The sequence below is a fragment of the Apodemus sylvaticus genome, chromosome 2, assembly GCF_947179515.1.
Source record: "Apodemus sylvaticus chromosome 2, mApoSyl1.1, whole genome shotgun sequence".
In the NCBI taxonomy this organism is placed as follows: Eukaryota; Metazoa; Chordata; class Mammalia; order Rodentia; family Muridae; genus Apodemus; species Apodemus sylvaticus.
In genome coordinates this window covers 152,792,341-152,809,311 of record NC_067473.1, presented here as the reverse complement: position 1 = coordinate 152,809,311, position 16,971 = coordinate 152,792,341, and the positions used below count along the sequence as shown (strand labels likewise).

The 16,971-nt window shown below is 52.0% G+C and overlaps 1 protein-coding gene across 1 annotated transcript in view; it reads left to right on the top strand.

Annotated features, from left to right (window-relative positions):
- Window positions 1-16,971, top strand: part of Mical3 (microtubule associated monooxygenase, calponin and LIM domain containing 3) — a 142,593-nt gene that overhangs the window by 95,630 nt on the left and 29,992 nt on the right. The window contains exons 18-23 of the mRNA XM_052172896.1: window positions 1,468-1,663; window positions 5,834-6,075; window positions 9,974-10,111; window positions 14,720-14,830; window positions 15,893-16,039; window positions 16,550-16,632. Of these exons, the coding sequence (XP_052028856.1) occupies window positions 1,468-1,663; window positions 5,834-6,075; window positions 9,974-10,111; window positions 14,720-14,830; window positions 15,893-16,039; window positions 16,550-16,632 (917 nt within the window). The remainder of the gene's footprint in view (window positions 1-1,467; window positions 1,664-5,833; window positions 6,076-9,973; window positions 10,112-14,719; window positions 14,831-15,892; window positions 16,040-16,549; window positions 16,633-16,971) is intronic.

Genomic DNA, 16,971 nt, shown 5'->3' with positions numbered 1-16,971 from the left:
TTAGGTCAGTGTAGGACTGCATGCAAATCTCGGGTGTTATCTCTGGTGCTTAGACTATGTCAGCAATTAGAGACCTGCCCCAGTCAGAGCCGTCCATCAGTCCTGACCCCCCTCACCTTTGGCCACCTCTCTGAGAGTTCTGGGGTTGAGCTGAGGTCGTCAGGATGGTGTGGAACATGCTCCCTGCTTTGCCAGCCTGTGCTCCCTTTCCTTAGCCACTGTGTATCCTGTGTACATTTCACCCAGAGCTCACTCCCATCCACTGCCACTAGGAGGCGCACGATCTAAGACCTGTTCCTTGTTTTGAAGAAACTAAGGTCACAAGACTCTAGTTTTGTTTTCTCACAAGCATTCAGAACTCTCCACACGAGACCCCGTTCTTGGACCATGTCAGCACCTCCAGTCACTGATGGAGTCAGGATCTGACCCGGGTTTGTCTGAGTGTGCCTGTGTGGTGTCATGACACAGCAGGCACACGACAGAATACACGAGGGGCCTCTGCCCAGAACTGGGACAGTGGCAAGTATCAGGAGGAACAGGAGAAAGGAGACAGGACACCGGACTGAAGGAGACCCGAGTCAGGGATGCTTTGTGTCTGGTTTAAGTTTTAGAAGCACTGTGAGTCTATAGTGTTTCTCAGAAATATTTAAAAGCAAGCTATGAGGTAGAAATGGTAGAATTTTTTAAAAGTATCTTCTAGTGGTCCCCATCATTCTAACGGACCAGCAGAGGTCATTGACAGATGCTCAGACCCCTGTTGTGAAGAATGACAAGGGCAGAAAATTGGGTGGTTTCACCTCGTGCGTGACTGCTTACAGGAAGGTGTACTTGTGTGCCGGTACGCCCAATGGGCAGCACCCACCCTGCTCTGCCAAGCCTTGACCCCACTCCTGCACAGCCGAGGGCTCGGGGCCCTGTGCTGCCACTGCAGTGTGCTTGTCGTACAAGATATTTGTCAATTACACGGCGACAGCACACAGGCAGATCCTGTGTGACAGGTCTACAAGAACCCACAGCAGAGTCCTCCCAGACCTCAGTCCATCTTTGTGGGGGCCACTCGAAGTACGATACCCTCTCTCTGAGTCTCTTAGTCCCTGGGGATGAGAGGCACACCTGAAGACCCAGGTACAGACCCCTCACCCCCACACAGTCACTGTCACCTGTAAGGTGGCGTCCTCCCTGCTTGATGTGGCTCGGAGCAGATGAGGATGTGTGGCCTTTGTCTCTCCTACTTAGGGAAATGTCGTGCGCACCCACAGCATCCTTTCCTATCCTCGGGCCAGTCCACGACCCTTTCAGCTCTCCTTCCGCCATGGTCTGATTTCCAGGAGAACTGTGCATCTTTCCCTGAGAAATGAGTTACAGCTACCTCAGTGGTCAACAGCCCCTCTTGTCCAGCCCCCATCATCCATTGCTGGAGTTCAGCTTCCGGCTTCATCCTCAGCTGACGGTTCGCTTTTCCCGCAGGTACCAGCATGAACGGCCTGGAGGAGCCCAGCATCGCCAAGAGGCTGAGAGGCACTCCTGAGAGGATTGAGCTGGAGAACTACCGCCGATCCGTGAGGCAGGTGGAGGAGCTGGAGGAGGTGCCTGAGGAGACACAGGCCGAGCATAACCTGAGCAGCGTGTTAGACAAAGGCACCGAGGAAGACGTGGCCAGCAGGTTAGCTGACACCCGCGGTTTGCCTGGCTACGGGGTTCCTGGGGCAGTGGCTTTACCGGGTCCCCAGATTCAGCTGGCAGCAAAGGAACTTGATAAGCTAGGGAATTTGAACCAGTTTGATTGGGTTGGAATCTTAGTTCTTCTCTTACCAGCTGTGAAACCTTAGGCAAGTCCCTCAGTTTCTGAATCTGTAAGGTAATAATACCACTGGCGCCTTCCTCAGAGTCAGTGTGAAGGTTAAGGAACAGGTAGGAACGTGACGTTTAGAATGGTCATAACATGTCTAAGCATCTGGAGTTCCCACTGGGTGCTGCTGACCATGTGTGTCCTAGGAATAGAAGTGGGTCATGTATTTTGTCCCTTTGTGGTACAAACTGATGGTAACGAGGACAAGACCTGAGCTCCCGACTTCGTATTCTGAGGTCCAGGCCCTGGGTTCTTCCTGTTTTCAGTCGCCCTGTGACTCTTCCTCCCCATCTCCAGGTCAGCCATCATTGCTCTGTGACCCTGTATGTGTAGAGCAGTGTAGGTAACCATCCCTAGATGGAGCAGAGCTGGAAAGAGTGACAGTCTGTGAGACTGCCTGAGCATGACCCACTCCCCTAATACTTTGTGAATCGTTGAAAAGATAACAGAAAATGTAAGTAGCACTGCGATCCACCAGTCGTTGCTGGCAAGTCTGCGGGAGAGGAAAAGCCTTCCCAGGAAGGGAAGCTGAAACAGCATGCCTCCACAGAGTGTTGCTTCCACAGAGGATACCAGGTGTGGAGCAGAGGTGACTCCCCACTGGTGACTCTGAGCCTTGACAAAGACACCGGCAAAGAAAGGAACAAAATCTTTGCGTGCCAGGGCCCACACACCATAGGTGTCTGACCTCACCAGTCGGTGTCAAATCTGTTTAGCTGATCAGTGATGCGACCAAGTGTGCACCCTCTCACCCCAGCAGTCGTACCTGTATGTGATGCCCTCTCGTGGTCCAGAGTTTCCTGTGCCAGTAGAGAAGGGTACGGGAGAGACCAGGATGCCAAGGATGCACAGAGTCAGTGCAAGCCAGACTCTCTCACTCAGAAATCCGCCTGCCTCTGCCTCCAAAGTGCTGGGATTAAAGGCATGCGCCGTCACCACCCGGCAGCCAAGAACTTTTAAAGAGATGATGGGCAGATGTATCTTTAAAGGCGAGAATGCTTGCCAGAGAGTATCTCTGAGCAGAGCTGTGTTCAGCTGCATTCCAGCAGAGAGATGTGGGGCAGGCGCTGTGGTAAGGTACCCCTTGGGCTGGCCCCACAGGCAGCCCCTTGTTGGTATAGTTCCAGGGCTTTCATTGACCTAAGGCCTCAGTCACATGTCTTACAATGCATCCAAAGTGCCCTCGGGGACACACCCTACACTCCTGCCTCACTGCCAGTCCCACAGTTCTGCCAGGCACATTGATAAGCCCTTGAACAATACAGTTGGCTTAGCCTTAGATTGTATGAGATATGCAAGCAGCATTTATCTAACATAAAAATGCTCACTAAAACTCTATGAAAGAAAGAAAAATGTAAGAGCTTAAGGATGGTGTGCCTCGGTGAGAGCACGTGCACCATGCGTGTTCAAACCATGGTTTCTGTCCTTGAAAGGTCTTTGATAAAAACGGAGAAACAAACAAAATCCAGGCAGTGGTGGTGCACATTTTTAATCCCAGCACTTGGGAGGTACAGGTAAATCGATCTCTGAGTTTGAGGCCAGTTTCATCTACAGAGTGAATTCTAGAACATCCAGGGCTACACAGAGAAACCCTGGGGAAAGAAAAGCCACACCCTAAAAAGGAAAACAGTAATAACCTGTATCAGATGCTTCATAAATTGAGGGGCAGGAGTGGCAGCTTGCTCACTTCCTGGAAAGCTGTAAGACGCCTGAAACAGATGTGTTCTATCATCTTCCCTATAGCATCAAGTTTGGTCAGGTGCATTCGCAGCGTCAGCCTGCTTAGTGAGGGGTTAGCCCTGAAGATGAGAACGGACATCCTTTTAAGCATCGCCTTGTCCAAGCTGGGTGTAGCGGTGCATCCTTGCAATCCCATACGTGTATAGGCAGAGGCCAACTTGAGTTATATGAGACTTTGGCTTTAAAAATAAAGTAAGGAAGGGAGGGAGGGAGGGAAGAAGAAAGGAAGGGAAGAAGGAAGGCAGGAAGGAGTGAATCTCCCAGTCCAGCCCAGGAGCTTGTTCTCCCACAGTTCAGAGAACTTGATTCAGCCATCTCTGTTAAGCAGTGTATGGTGTAATATTTTAGAACATGGCTGTGGAATTAGACCTGGATTGGCAGCTCAGTCAGTGGACTGACTGTAGACAAATCCTTTATCCTGTGTGCCTCAGTTTCCCCATCTGAAAAGGCCATGATGTGTCCTGAGTTTATTATGAACATTATACAAATGAGTGCCTGGTACCCAGTGGTCACCAAATTAGCATCAGCAGCAACCATCACTACTCGCATGTCCATCGCAATGCAGTACTTATCTCTAGCAGAGTAGGCCAGGGATGCAGGTATTGGTGCCCATCACCAGGTGGAGTAAGAGCCAGAATCTGCCTGGGTCAAACTTAGCCTGCCTCAGGCTGTCTGTATCAGAGCTCTCTGAGTAGCAGACAGCTACATTGAGAGCCAGTTCTGCTGTTCTGGGGACAACCTGAGAGCCTTCCTTTAACAGTAATGCCAGTGTCAGCAGCAAGCTGTGAACACTGGTTCCCAGGGTGTCTGGGGTCTTCAGGGTCAGCAAATGTCCTGGGAGATCTTTATACTCACCTCCACGGTTTGGTTCACATAGTGCATGCAGGTCCTAAGCCCTGTCACAGAACCTTGACAAGGTCTCATCAGCTGTCCAGCTTCTCCTTGTTGACTCCTGGGAAAGAAGTCTCCAGGTGGCTGTGTGTGTCTGTCTGTCTGTCTCTCTATCTGTCTGTCTGTCTCTCTGTGCATGTGTGTTGGGGTAGAGGGATGGGGGAGATAGGTTATCCAAAGGCAAAGACCAGGGAGAACTAACCCCATGTTCAGGAAGGTAGGCTGCATGGCCCAGCTGCTGTGGGCCTTATTGCCTGCTCTGTGTTAGCGCAAAAGAACACCCAGAAGCTGGAGAGAAGGCTCAGTGTTTAAGACTACTTGTTACTCTTGCGGAGGATCCAGGTTCGATTCCCAGCACCCACATGATGACTCACACCCTTCTGTAACCCCCAGATCCTGGGGATATGACATCCTCTTCTGATGTCTGAAGGCACTAGGCATGCATGTGATGCACAGATATACAAAACACTCATACACATACAAACTTGATAAATCAGAGCGAGAAGTCAGTCAATGAGCCCCTAGAGCAAACACAAAACTTTTGCAGGTTGGACAGTTAAGGTTTCAGAGGTCTCCCCTAAGTTGATGGCACCAAGAGAGTAAGGAGAGGGAAAACCACTCTCCAAGCAGGCTGTGAGTAAACAGGGACCCCTGTGTGCCCCTTTCTTCTGGCTTTAGACCCTCTTCCAACAGGCAGTGAGGGACGCAGGTCCTTCATGACACACGGAGAGTGACCATGGAGAGCACTGTGTGCCTTCTTTGACCCCCACCTCCCTCCGCTTGGCAGCAAGTATTGCCAGGGTCAGTGGGGCCCTGGAGTGTGGCAGAGCAGACTGTAGTCCCTGAATAGGAGAAGCTTAACCTAAGAGTCAAAGCATTCTGTTTCCTGTTTCCCTCCAAACGTGGGGGCGGGGAGAGGCGCTGAGGATGTGGCTCAGTTAATATAGCACTGAAGTTCCAGGTCATCCTTGGCTACATAGTGAATTTGAGGCCAGCCTGAACTACATAAGGCTCAGAAGAGGGAGAGAGAAACAGCGTGGGGAGGAAAAGAAGGCAGGGGGAGAGAGGACCCGTGTGAGTTGACGTCGGGCTCCTTTAAGCTCTGTCTTCTCGGAGCTGTGCGTCTGAACCAGAGTCCTGCACATCGCACCCTGACAGCTCCGGCTCTGAGTCACTGCGGAGTTCTGGGGGAAGCGCTGAAGAGCCTGGGCTGGGAATCCCGACTCCGTGAGCCTCGGTTAGACAAGCTCAGCCTTGCTTTGTCGGGATCTGCTACTCGGGACCGTGGCTCCGAAGCGTCCCCTCCACCTGCTGTCACCCCCTCACTCAAGCAGGGTGCTGTCTTTCTCTCAGCAGTTCTGAGTCAGAGATGGAGGAAGAGGAGGAAGAGGAGGAGGAGGAAGATCAGCTGCCCACCTCCGACCTGGGCGGGGTTCCCTGGAAGGAGGCAGTCAGGATCCATGCCCTTCTGAAGGGAAGGAGCGAAGAGGAGCTAGAAGCCTCCAAGAACTTCGAGCCCGAGGAAGAGGAGGACGAGGAGGAGTATGAAGAGGATGAAGACTATGATGAGGAGGAAGAGGAGGAGTCCAGTGAAGGTCAGAACCGCCTCCTCTAGTCCTGACCCGTCCCACCTCACCTCCCACCTCCCACCCCGTCAGCTTTTAAAGCCAGTGTGAATGTAAGGGCTCACAGTCGCTAGAGTCTGCACGCTGCCCTCAAGGCCTGAGGTTTTCTGGCCCTCAGTGTCTGGCAAGCTGGAAAAAAAAAAGAGTCCCTTGTGTACATTGGGATTTTTTTTTTTTTTTTTTTTTTTTTTTTTTTTTGGATTTGGTTTTTTCCAGACAGGGTTTCTCTGTATAGCCCTGGCTGTCCTGGAACTCACTCTGTAGACCAGGCTAGCCTCGAACTCAGAAATCCACCTGCCTCTGCCTCCCAAAATGGGATTACAGGCGTGTGCGACCACCGCCCGGCAGGTCTTTTTTTAATTTTTAATAATTTTTTAAATTTATTCACTTTACATCCTGTGCGCTCTCTCTCTCTCTCTCTCTCTCTCTCTCTCTCTCTCTCTCTCACACACACACACACACACACACACACATACACACACACACACACACACACACTGGTATTTTTAATCGGGAAGTGGAAGGCTGGCTCCTTCCAGGAGCCCCCCCTGGCGCAGGGTGGCAGGAGGCTGTGATCGGAAGTGCTCACTGGACCAGCTCCAGCCACCGCAGTCAGCCATCTTTGGGGCCAGGTGAATGCTCATTTGAGTTTCCAGCCTTTCTGGTTCCTTCTGAAACTCCTCTTGCCTTGGCCTGCAATTTCTCTGTCCAGCGCCTGTCTGGCTGTGGCCTGAAGACTTAAGGAACTTGACTGTGTAAGAATGTCACTCTCTCCCTGGCTGCCGAGGGCCCAGGGGTGGGAAGGAGGGAGCCGGGCCTGGTGGAGCGCCGCTGTGGCAACATTGCCTGTCCCTGGGCTCTGTGCGCTTGCTGCCCTCGGCCATCCCAGTACGCTCAGGGTCGCCCTTTGTGGTGTCAGCAGCCTCCCTAGAGAGCATCCTCTCGTCCTCTTGCCAAAGTGGAATCTAGGCAGACTCACTGAGTTCCATGAGACAGAAAGAGGGAATGTGCTAGAAATGCCGGCATCGGCCAGAGCATGGCTGTTCTATTGTGACCCGTCTGTAGTACCATGCTGGCCCAGAGTTCCCACATGCACTACAGGGGTGGGTGAGTCCATCCCTTCCCAGCTCCCACAGGGAAGCATTCTGCCTGCTCTATCTGATGGTGAATACTTAGCAGCTTTTAGCCCTAACACAACTCCGGGAGAGTTAGCCCATCTTCCCTTCTTGAAGACTTCACTTGCCACACTGCGAGGTTCACCGCTCTCTCAGCCAAGCCCTGGATGCTCCTTTGTCCCCAGCCTGCAGCGCATCTGTGGGGCTGCAGACCTGGATGCCAGTGTGGACGAGTGGCCGGACACACTTGCATGCAGTGGGGATAACTCTGCTCTCTCTCTCTTTCCTCCCCTTCCCTTCTCTACCTGGCCCTCTGTGGGATTCTTGGTGCTGTCTGTGGGTGTCTGGCTCCCCCTGCTGTAGAAGGGGAGTACTGCCCCTGGGACAGAGAACTCCTGCAAGGCCAGTGGCTCCAGCATCTCTCAAAGGAAGAAGAAATGGGTACACGTGAAGGTACCCGCTTTGCCTCCTGCGCATCTCCACCCCGGCTCCCAAGCAGCCATCTAAAATATGCCTCCAAGAGCAGGCCCCACGTGGAAGGTCTTTTTGTAAAGCTGTTCTCAAAGGCTCCGGGCACCTGGGCACCTGTCCCTGACCCGGCCTCCCCAGACAAAGCACAGGCTAGCGTGTGAGTTAGCCATCCCCAGAGAACAGAGAGCAGGGTTTATGGACTGTGACCCCCTCCTGTATCCCTGTGGCTTTCGCTCTGAGTTCCCTCTATCCAGTTAAAGCTCACCGCCTAGCCACAGCTTTTCAGTCCTCACCTCAGGGTTTCCATGACGCCAATGGCCCCAATCACACAACACACACACACACACATCACACATCATGTATACACACACACCACACACACCACACATCGTATACACATATACACACCACATGCACCATATACACACATACACCACAAACATACCATACACACACAGCACATACACATACCACACATACATACAACATACAGCACACATGCAACATACAGCACACACACACAACCACACAACATACACATACAATACATACAACACATACACACAGTATACACACAGAACACATATACCACACATACACACAGCATACATATGCATACATAGAACACACATATACGGCACACAACACACACATAGCACACATATATACACACCGCATACACATATATATACCACACACAAATACACACACCACACACAAATACACATACCAAACACAAGTACACACACCACACACACACACACCACACACAGAGACACAACACAAGTCTGCAAGTATTGGCAGAAGGCAGAGCTGTGCTCAGAGAAAAGGCTCAACTCTTTTTCTTCTGTGGCTTAAAAGCCAAAGAAAGGAGCAGCCCTTGTCTCTGGGCCTCACCCTCCTGGGTCCTGGTGCATCTAAGCTGTTAGTGTGTTTGCCATGATTCAGCCCTTGCCAGTGCCATCTGGGCAGACTGTCTTTGGGGATGGGCTGTGAGTCCACATAAATGAGGAAGAGTCCCAGGGGCCCACCCTCCACATCATGGATGGCACAGTTTAACCTCCACATTGGAAAATTCGCTTGGCTTTTGTGCCAGGCCATGCCAGGCCACATCTTCATTAGGTCAAGTTAGAGAGCTGCCCTGGTAGTGACAGGTGCTCTCTAGTTAAGGGTGTCCAGGAGAAGACAGACATACACTCCCAAATGGAAGTTGGCTTTAGGATGAAGCCACAGAATCCTTCAGATCAGTGGCACCTGCTCTTACTGCCTGAATAGCCGCCCTTCCTTCCTCGGTGCCCGGTGCCCACCCCAACGCTCCTTAGTTACTGGCTGTCCCGCTATCTTAACTCTTCTGTGTGGCATGACCCAAGCACTAATGAGAAGGTCCTTCGGGGCAGGGGCTGCATGTGAATTCCACCTGCTCTGGCAGCAAGAGTGAATGCAGGGGGGCTGCTGAGATTTTATGTAGCTGAGAGGCAGATCTCATGCCCAGAGGGGTCCGAGGGCTTCAGATGCAGTCTTGAAGGAAAGACGGCCTCCCCACAGTAGGGACGAGGCTGTGGTCTCACTCCTGCCTGAATGCTGGAGTTCCAGACTTTGCAGGACAGACCTCTGCCTCACCTTCAAGCTGCTGTCCCACCCTCCATGCTGACACGTCCCCCATGTCAGTGCTCCTGCCACCGTGCCAGCGTGTAGCATGTGCTCTCTGGCCAAAGGGCTTTTCCTCCCCAGCAGCAACTTTACGGCAGGGGGTAAAAGTGAAAGTTTCAGTAAAGCATGTGTCTTTCCTGGTTAGTGGGCTGGCTCCCGGCAGAGCTGTGCACCATCCTAGTCTACCTGTGATTGGCAGGAAGGGTGTCATCGGGAGCTCATGCTGTGCTAGGTAACAGCCACATCCTGGGCCCTAGAGTAATGATCCTATAAGGTGAGGGTTGTCCACCCTGTTCTACCCTGGGCAGTGTGGGCCTCGGATCCATTTCACGAGAGAAAGGAAAAATTCCTTCTGCATTTGGAGGTGGAGTTTGGGTTTCACTGTACTAAGAAGTTTATTTGAAGCTCAAAATGACTAAATCAAACCTAATGAACAGAAGGGGGTGGGGTGCGTGAGCGTGTGTGTGCAAACATGCATGGTCTCAATTGTCCTCTTTCCTGTTCACACTGGTTTTGGCAAACACTGTAACTCTGTTTCATTTCCTGTGCTGTCTCCTCCCTCCTTCCCTTTGCTGTTTGCTGTTCCTTTCTGCCCTCCCTCTACCCTCCTTCCTGGGGGCCTGGCTCCCTAGCCGGGAACCAGAGGCTGCAGCAGATCATAACGGCAGCAGATCCCTTGGCGATCCAGGCTGATGTGCACTGGACACACATCCGTGAGAGAGAGGCGGAGGAGAGGATGCTCCCACCCTCTGAGTCCTCCACTTCTAGAGGTAACTGCTTTGAGCCCCAGAGTCCGACGTGTGTCCTGAGCCCCCGTTCCTGGCCCTTCCCGTGGCTGCAGAGGCTCTGTCTGCAAGGGCACCACTGTTGTTCAAGAATATGGAAAGTTCTCTGAGCTCCGAGGCTCTGTCTCTACTAATGCAAGACAGGAATGTGAACCTGACTCAGAAGACCTAGTATCTGCTGTCTCCTGCATTTCTCAGCTGCGCACTCTTTATCCCTCTTCAGAGTGTGTTGGCTGAGTGGTTGTTGCATGAGCACATGTCAGGACGAGAGAGGGGAGCGTATTTGGGAGTCAGCGTGGGTGGAGCGCACGGGTGCCTGGGGGTCGCCATCTCATGGTCTGCGTCAAGTCTTGGACAGAGTGGCCTATGTTTCCCACTAAGGCACTCTTGGACTTTATTCTGTCTCCTTTCTTATTTGTTTGTTTAAAACAGGGTCTCACTGTGTAGCCCTGGCTGGCCTGGAACTTACTGTGTAGACCAGGCTGGCCTCAGATTCACAAAGACCTGCCCTTTTCTGCCTCCTGAGTACTGGGATTAAAGGTGTCCACCGCCAAGCCTGGCTTTTTTTTTTTTTTTTTTTTTTTTTTTTGGTTTTTTTTTGTCTGTCTTTCTTCCTTTTTTATGTTTTTAGACAAGCTCACTAAGCTAGCCAAGCTGAACTTGAACTCTAGATCCTCCTGCCTCAGCCTCCAGAGCAGGTGACCTAACAGATGGCTTCTTCTAAGGAGTTACAATAAAAAAGGGAACAACAGCCATTGGGGTGTGGTGGTCATATGTCATTCTCTTTGACGTCTATCTTCCATGACCCCTGGTGGCATCACCTTCTCTGGCTGGGGTGATGCCTCCCAAGGCTGCCTGCCCTGTCAGGGTCTGCGTCTACAGAAGATCACTTCTGGGCCATGGGAAAACTTGGGGTTTTGTGTGATGTTTTATTCCTCTAGGACATCAAGATGCCCCACAAGATGGGGAAAAGGACAACTCAGCAGCCCTAGCCAGAGCTGCCCTCCCTCAAGATATGTCTTTTCTCCTTGTTCCAAATACCTGTCATAGAGGCCAGCATCCAGAACATGTGTGTGTGCGCACACACACACACACACGCACGCACGCACGCACATGCGCGTGCGCGCTCTCACACACACACACATACACACGCGCGCGCACGCGCGCGCACACACACCCTTGTTAGTACCACATGGCCATCTGTCTTATGATATCTCTGTTCCTCTTCCTCTGTTTTGAATTTTAGGACAGACTTCAGCTCTCCCTGCTGAGAACTTACCAATGTTTAATTTTGCATTTATCATCTGTTTTAAATTCAGTGACCGGCCTTCCCTCCGTACGCCGCGCAGCAGTACAGGCCTGGCTGGAGACTGTCTCCGGAGGTAGTCTGGTGATATCTGACACTCCCACCCCCATTCATTATAACCTCTTTCTCTAGGCAGCTCTGCTGGTGCCTTAACTCTAGGACTCAGCTCCTGTCGCTGGTGCATGCGAGGGCAAAGCCAGGGGGTGGGGTTCGTGCATGCTTTGTCAGACAATCCAAATGTGCATGGACCAGAAGTGCATTCCTCCACCCTCCAGCAGCCTGGAGACCAACAGCGGGAAATAGGACAGTCACACCTCTTAAAAAGTATCGTTAGCGGTCAGTTGTGAAACCCAAGGTGAAAGGAAGCTTTTTATGCTGAAATTTTAAACCTAATGAAATGAAGTTGGGTAGCGGTGGGTGTGGAGTGAAATCAGATGTCGTTCTACCAACCTACCAGCCAGCCTGTCAGAGGAGCAGGCCAAACGGAACTCCTACAAAGTTTGCCTAAGAGAAGCAGTGACGAGCGGTGGGCATTGCTAAACTGTACAAGATAAGGAGGTGAGGCTGGGTCCCCAGACTGGGCTACACAGGCCGAAGGCAGCCTGAAGAGTCTTAGTTGTCCTTACTTGTTTTACTGGAAACCTTTTTCTCAAGGAGAGACGCTTGGCATTTGGGGAAGGACAGCAGGATGTCCTGTCCTCAGTGCTGACCTCAGGTCCCCATCTAATCCCGCATGTCCCCACAAGGAGGCAGCGTCCACCCTGCTTGGGAACTGGTGTCCTGGAGTGACATCTGGGACCAGCAGGGGTGCCGCTTATAGGTCTTTCACCCCTGCCTCCACCCCTGCTGTCCTCCCCAGCAGCTGAGAGCAGACACATGTGGTAGGAAAGGATTCCGTCTAGTCCCACTGAGTTATCAACCTCTGAGCTAGAGGAAGGCGGGAACGAGGCTGAGGAGGGAGGATGGCCTAGCAGGCAGCTCCAGTCAGTCAACGGTGACTCCCAGCTTCCATAGCGCGTGGCTGTTCCTCACTTGTGTGGCCGCTTCCAGCGCTGCGCTCCATCTTAACAACAATTCCATCCCCCGGTTCCATTGCTCTAGCTGTGTCTCCACACACATCCGCTACCGCTGCACAGTAGCTCTCCAGTGTCTGCTTGATGTATGTGATCGCCGTTTCTTTCCAGGTATTCCCAGGAGTGTAGAAATACTCCCCATCCCCCACCCTTCAGGCTCTGTCTGGTATTTCTTAGTAGGAAAGAACAAGAGACCAGGACCAGGCTGGACCACTGAGGAGTGGTCTCCTTTATACTATTTCCAGGTTTCTTGCCAGAGAGAATGTGGTGACCTCGATGGCACAGGGTCCCCCCAGGATGGGCCCAGAATCTGTTTCCAGCGGCCTCTTATTCTCCTGCCTGGCAGAGTATACAAGGATGAACACGCCATCAAAGTACAAAGCTTAGTTTTGAAGGTGGACCCAGGGGCCTTGTTCAGTGGGTGTTTGTGTCCCCAGAGTCACAGTCACATTCCCTGGTGAATGTCTCCCTTGAGTGTCCCCAGACAGGAAGATCACTGGAAGGTTTTAGACCTGTGGGGATAATCGAGTTTCTCTCCCAGGATGGCGCTGGTGTCTCAGACAGAGCAGGTGGTGAGGTTCAAGAGGCCACAACTGGAGTTTAGCCGCTCCTTCCTAAACCCTGGGCTGTCTGCAGTTTTCCAGTCTTGTTTGCCATAGTTCTCCAGTTTCAGCTTTGAAAAAGTTCATCAGGGCATGCTGGCACACGCCTCTCATCGGGAGGCAGAGGCAGTCGGATCTCAGGTTCAAGGCCAGCTCGGTCTACACAGCAAGTTCCCAGCCTGCCAGGGCTACACAGTGAGACCCTGTCTTTAAAAGACTTGGGGGGGGGGGGGAGTCCTTCACAGATTTGAACTATCTTCATCTAATGAATTGTGGTAAAAGTAAGTGTACAAAAAGTGTACCACGTAAGGAGTTAAAGACATCAAGACTCAGCTGGGCAGTGGTGGCGCACGCCTGTAATCCCAGCACTCTGGGAGGCAGAGGCAGGTGGATTTCTGAACTCGAGGCCAGCCTGGTCTACTGAGTGAGTTCCAGGACAGCCAGGGCTACACAGAGAAACCCTATCTTGAAAAAACAAAAGAACAAAAACAAAAACAAACAAAAAAAGATATCAAGACTCACAGAACTGCCTCCTCCCACGGCAAGAAATTCAGCACTCCCAGAATCCTCAAGGTTCTGCTTCCTACTCAGAGTCCCTGCCCCCCAGCGTCAAGCCCCCTTAGAGAGCCTCTTAAGGTTTACCATCTGAGCTCAGTGCACACACACCACTGACTCGGCCCCGCCCACTCTCAGCTCAGCCTTGAGAAAACCCAAATGTGCTTTGATGCACTGATCCACAGAACTCAAAGCTCCCCCCCTCAGGCTGACAGCATCCAAGGCAGAGCCTCTGTCCTCCCTGCTCTGCTTCTGAGCCATCAGCAGATCCTCAGCTAACTCGGGCTAGGGCCAGGAGGTGCACAAACTCAGGCTGCCCGACGCAGGGTGGATGAACAAGATGTTTTGCAGCCGCAAAAAGCAATTCTTGAGCCTAGAAAGGGATTGGGGGGGGTGCTTTCTTCAAGATAGGGGTTTCTCTGTGTACCCTGGCTGTCCCGGAACTTGCTTTTGTAGACCAGGTTGGCCTCGAACACCTGACAGAAAGGGAACTTTGCATATTCCCTGAGGTCCACTCTTCTACTTTAATAAACTACTCTGAGTTGTCTCCAGAAAAGCATCGGCCTCCACGTGTGCCAGTGCGGTTAACAGCGGAGCTGGGTATGAGTCACCTGACCCTCAGGCCTAAGCGTTGGCACCTAAAGATGGACATGAGAACAGGGCCCTCTGGCTGCCTCAGAATGAGGAGGGACTACCTCATGGCACATTAGGGGCCAGCCCAGGGCCTGTTGTGTAGGCACCGTTAGAAGACGGTGCCGGGCCTCACAGCACCCCTTGACTATGACTGACTTGAGCATCTCACAGCCACAGCCTTGGGGGAAACGGTGATGGCTCCAGGCCAGAGGCTTCTCTCCTGCTTCTACTTGACCCCTTGACCCCACTAGAGTGGACACATGGCCGTGGCACCCACACTGCTTATAGAGTACGCTCCGTGTCACTGGAGCCTCCTTTTTCCCCGTGGCCCCGTGCATTACTGTCTTCTTGTGCCCTGCATAGGCATTTGTCTGTCTGTCTGTCTGTCCCTTTCCTCTTGTCCTTGACTCTCTCTGCTTTACAGCCCCTCTGGATGAGGATGACCTAGAAGAGGACGTGGACTCGGAGCCGGCGGAGACCCGAGGGGAAGCTACCGAGGACGGAGACCCTGGAGACACTGGCGCTGAACTGGATGGTAGGCCCGGCCTCCTGTTACACCTTAGGGACCACAGTGGATGGTACTCACAAAAGAGCCCTTACAGCGAGAGTTGGGGGGTGGGGGCAGGAGATTCTGAGACTAGCAAGAGAAAAGGGAAGGTTAAGTCTGCAGGCACCCTCCCAAAGGGATTTTTGATTTTGTTTTTCTGTCATAGCTTGTTATGTCACAGTCACTGCATTTAAAAGGCAGACAGATGGAGGGTGGGGGAGACTGCTCAGTGTAGTGTCTGCTGCACAAGCAGGGCTGCCTGAGGTCAGCGGCCTGACTCCCTTGTAACAGCCAGGCACGAAGGAGGGTGGAGACAGGGTGACCTTGGGGACTCACAAGCCAACCAAGCCAAAAGGCAAGCTCCAGGCTCAGTGCAACTTAAGTGAAGAACGATGCGAAGCGCCTAGTGTCAGCCTCTGGCCGTCACACAGATAAAGACACACACACATACACACCATGCACACACTATCATACACACCCCAAACACACAACAGACATATCAGGACACACACACATCATACATATACATACATCATACATATCCCAAACACACACAAAAACAGATAAAGCAGACGAGGATACACACATACCATACACACACACACACACACACACACACATATACACTATACACACCCATCATACATATGCATACATCATATACACCCCAAATACCCAACAAACAGATGACACACACACATACACACTATGCACCCATACATCACAAAAAACAGATGAGAGCACACACAGAAAGACACACACCATATACACACATACACCACACACATACTGTATACACATGTTCCATGTACACAACAAAAGGAAAAGCACCACAGGTTCCTGCAAACTTCACACTCAGAAGGCACAATGCTTTGTGTTGACTGTGGCCTGGTAAGAGGCTTGGCTTGCAGGGACAGCCGAGCCTAGTTTAGACCTCATGCCACAGTGAATCACCCCATCGAGCAACTCTCTAAGGAAGCAAGACCCAGAAAAGGAACACATCCAGGACACAAAATGTATAAAAATGTGTATCTTGCCTTCATCCTCCAGATCAGCACTGGTCTGATGACATCCCTTCTGAGGCGGAAACAGAACATCGCTCACAGAGCCAGGCCAAGGTGGAAGCAGAACCGGAGCTGAGAGTGTCAGAAACCGAGGAAGAGAAGCCATCTGATATGCCAAAGCAAGAGGAGAGAGGTAGGGGCAGGAGAAATGACTTCCAGAATGCCGGAGGCTGCCAGGCATGCTCATGATACCAGGCGAGGCCTTCAGAATAGAGGCTGTGGTGCACAGCCTAGCCTCGCCTGTCCCTGTCCTTGTCCTTGCCTGTCTGAGGCCGCAGATCTCTACAAACAGCCTCAGACAGAGGTACCTTTCCTTGGGTTGTTGAGGTGCATGGGAACACCAAAGGCACTTCACAAAGCTTGAGTGAGACCCAGACCCTAGCCGCCACACGGTTGGCTAATGACCAGGGTGCCACCAGCCGGAACTCCCAGAGTATGGGCAGTCAACTTGGCTCTTTTTCTAGAATACCCTGAGGACAGACCCAGAAACAGTGCAGGTTAGCCCTTCTGAGTCCCTGCTCTGCTGCCTCAGCAGGGGGATGGCTATAGTGAGACCCTCCATGGAGCTGGCTGGACCCTGCTCCTAGTATATGTAGAGTGGAAGGGACTTCAGTATTATAAACCCCTTGTCCCTCCTTTCCAGGTCCTTCCCAAGTCTCCAGCCCTGGCCAGCCACCTCAGAAACAAGCTGTTCTGCCCTCCCCAGTCCGCAGCCCTGGGACAGAGGTAAGTAGGACTTTGGGGGTGGGGTGTCCTAAGGTGGGACCTTAGGACCTTGAGGAAACTCCATCTTAGGACCCGCGGTTGTATGCTCCACAAAGAGAAGAGATACAGCGCTATGGCCACCTCATTCTGTGAAATTCTAAAAACGCCATATCTTGTGCTGGGCCGGCTACCGAGAAGGTGCAGGCTTCAGCTGCTGCCTCTGTCCTCGTGGATAGGCAGGTTTATTTTTAAGTCAATGCAATGATAGTTATGCATCTGTAGGTTTATAACAGGCATATTTTTTTCCTTCGGTTAAATAAATATGTAACTACTTAAATGAAAAGCATCCTTCTAGATCAC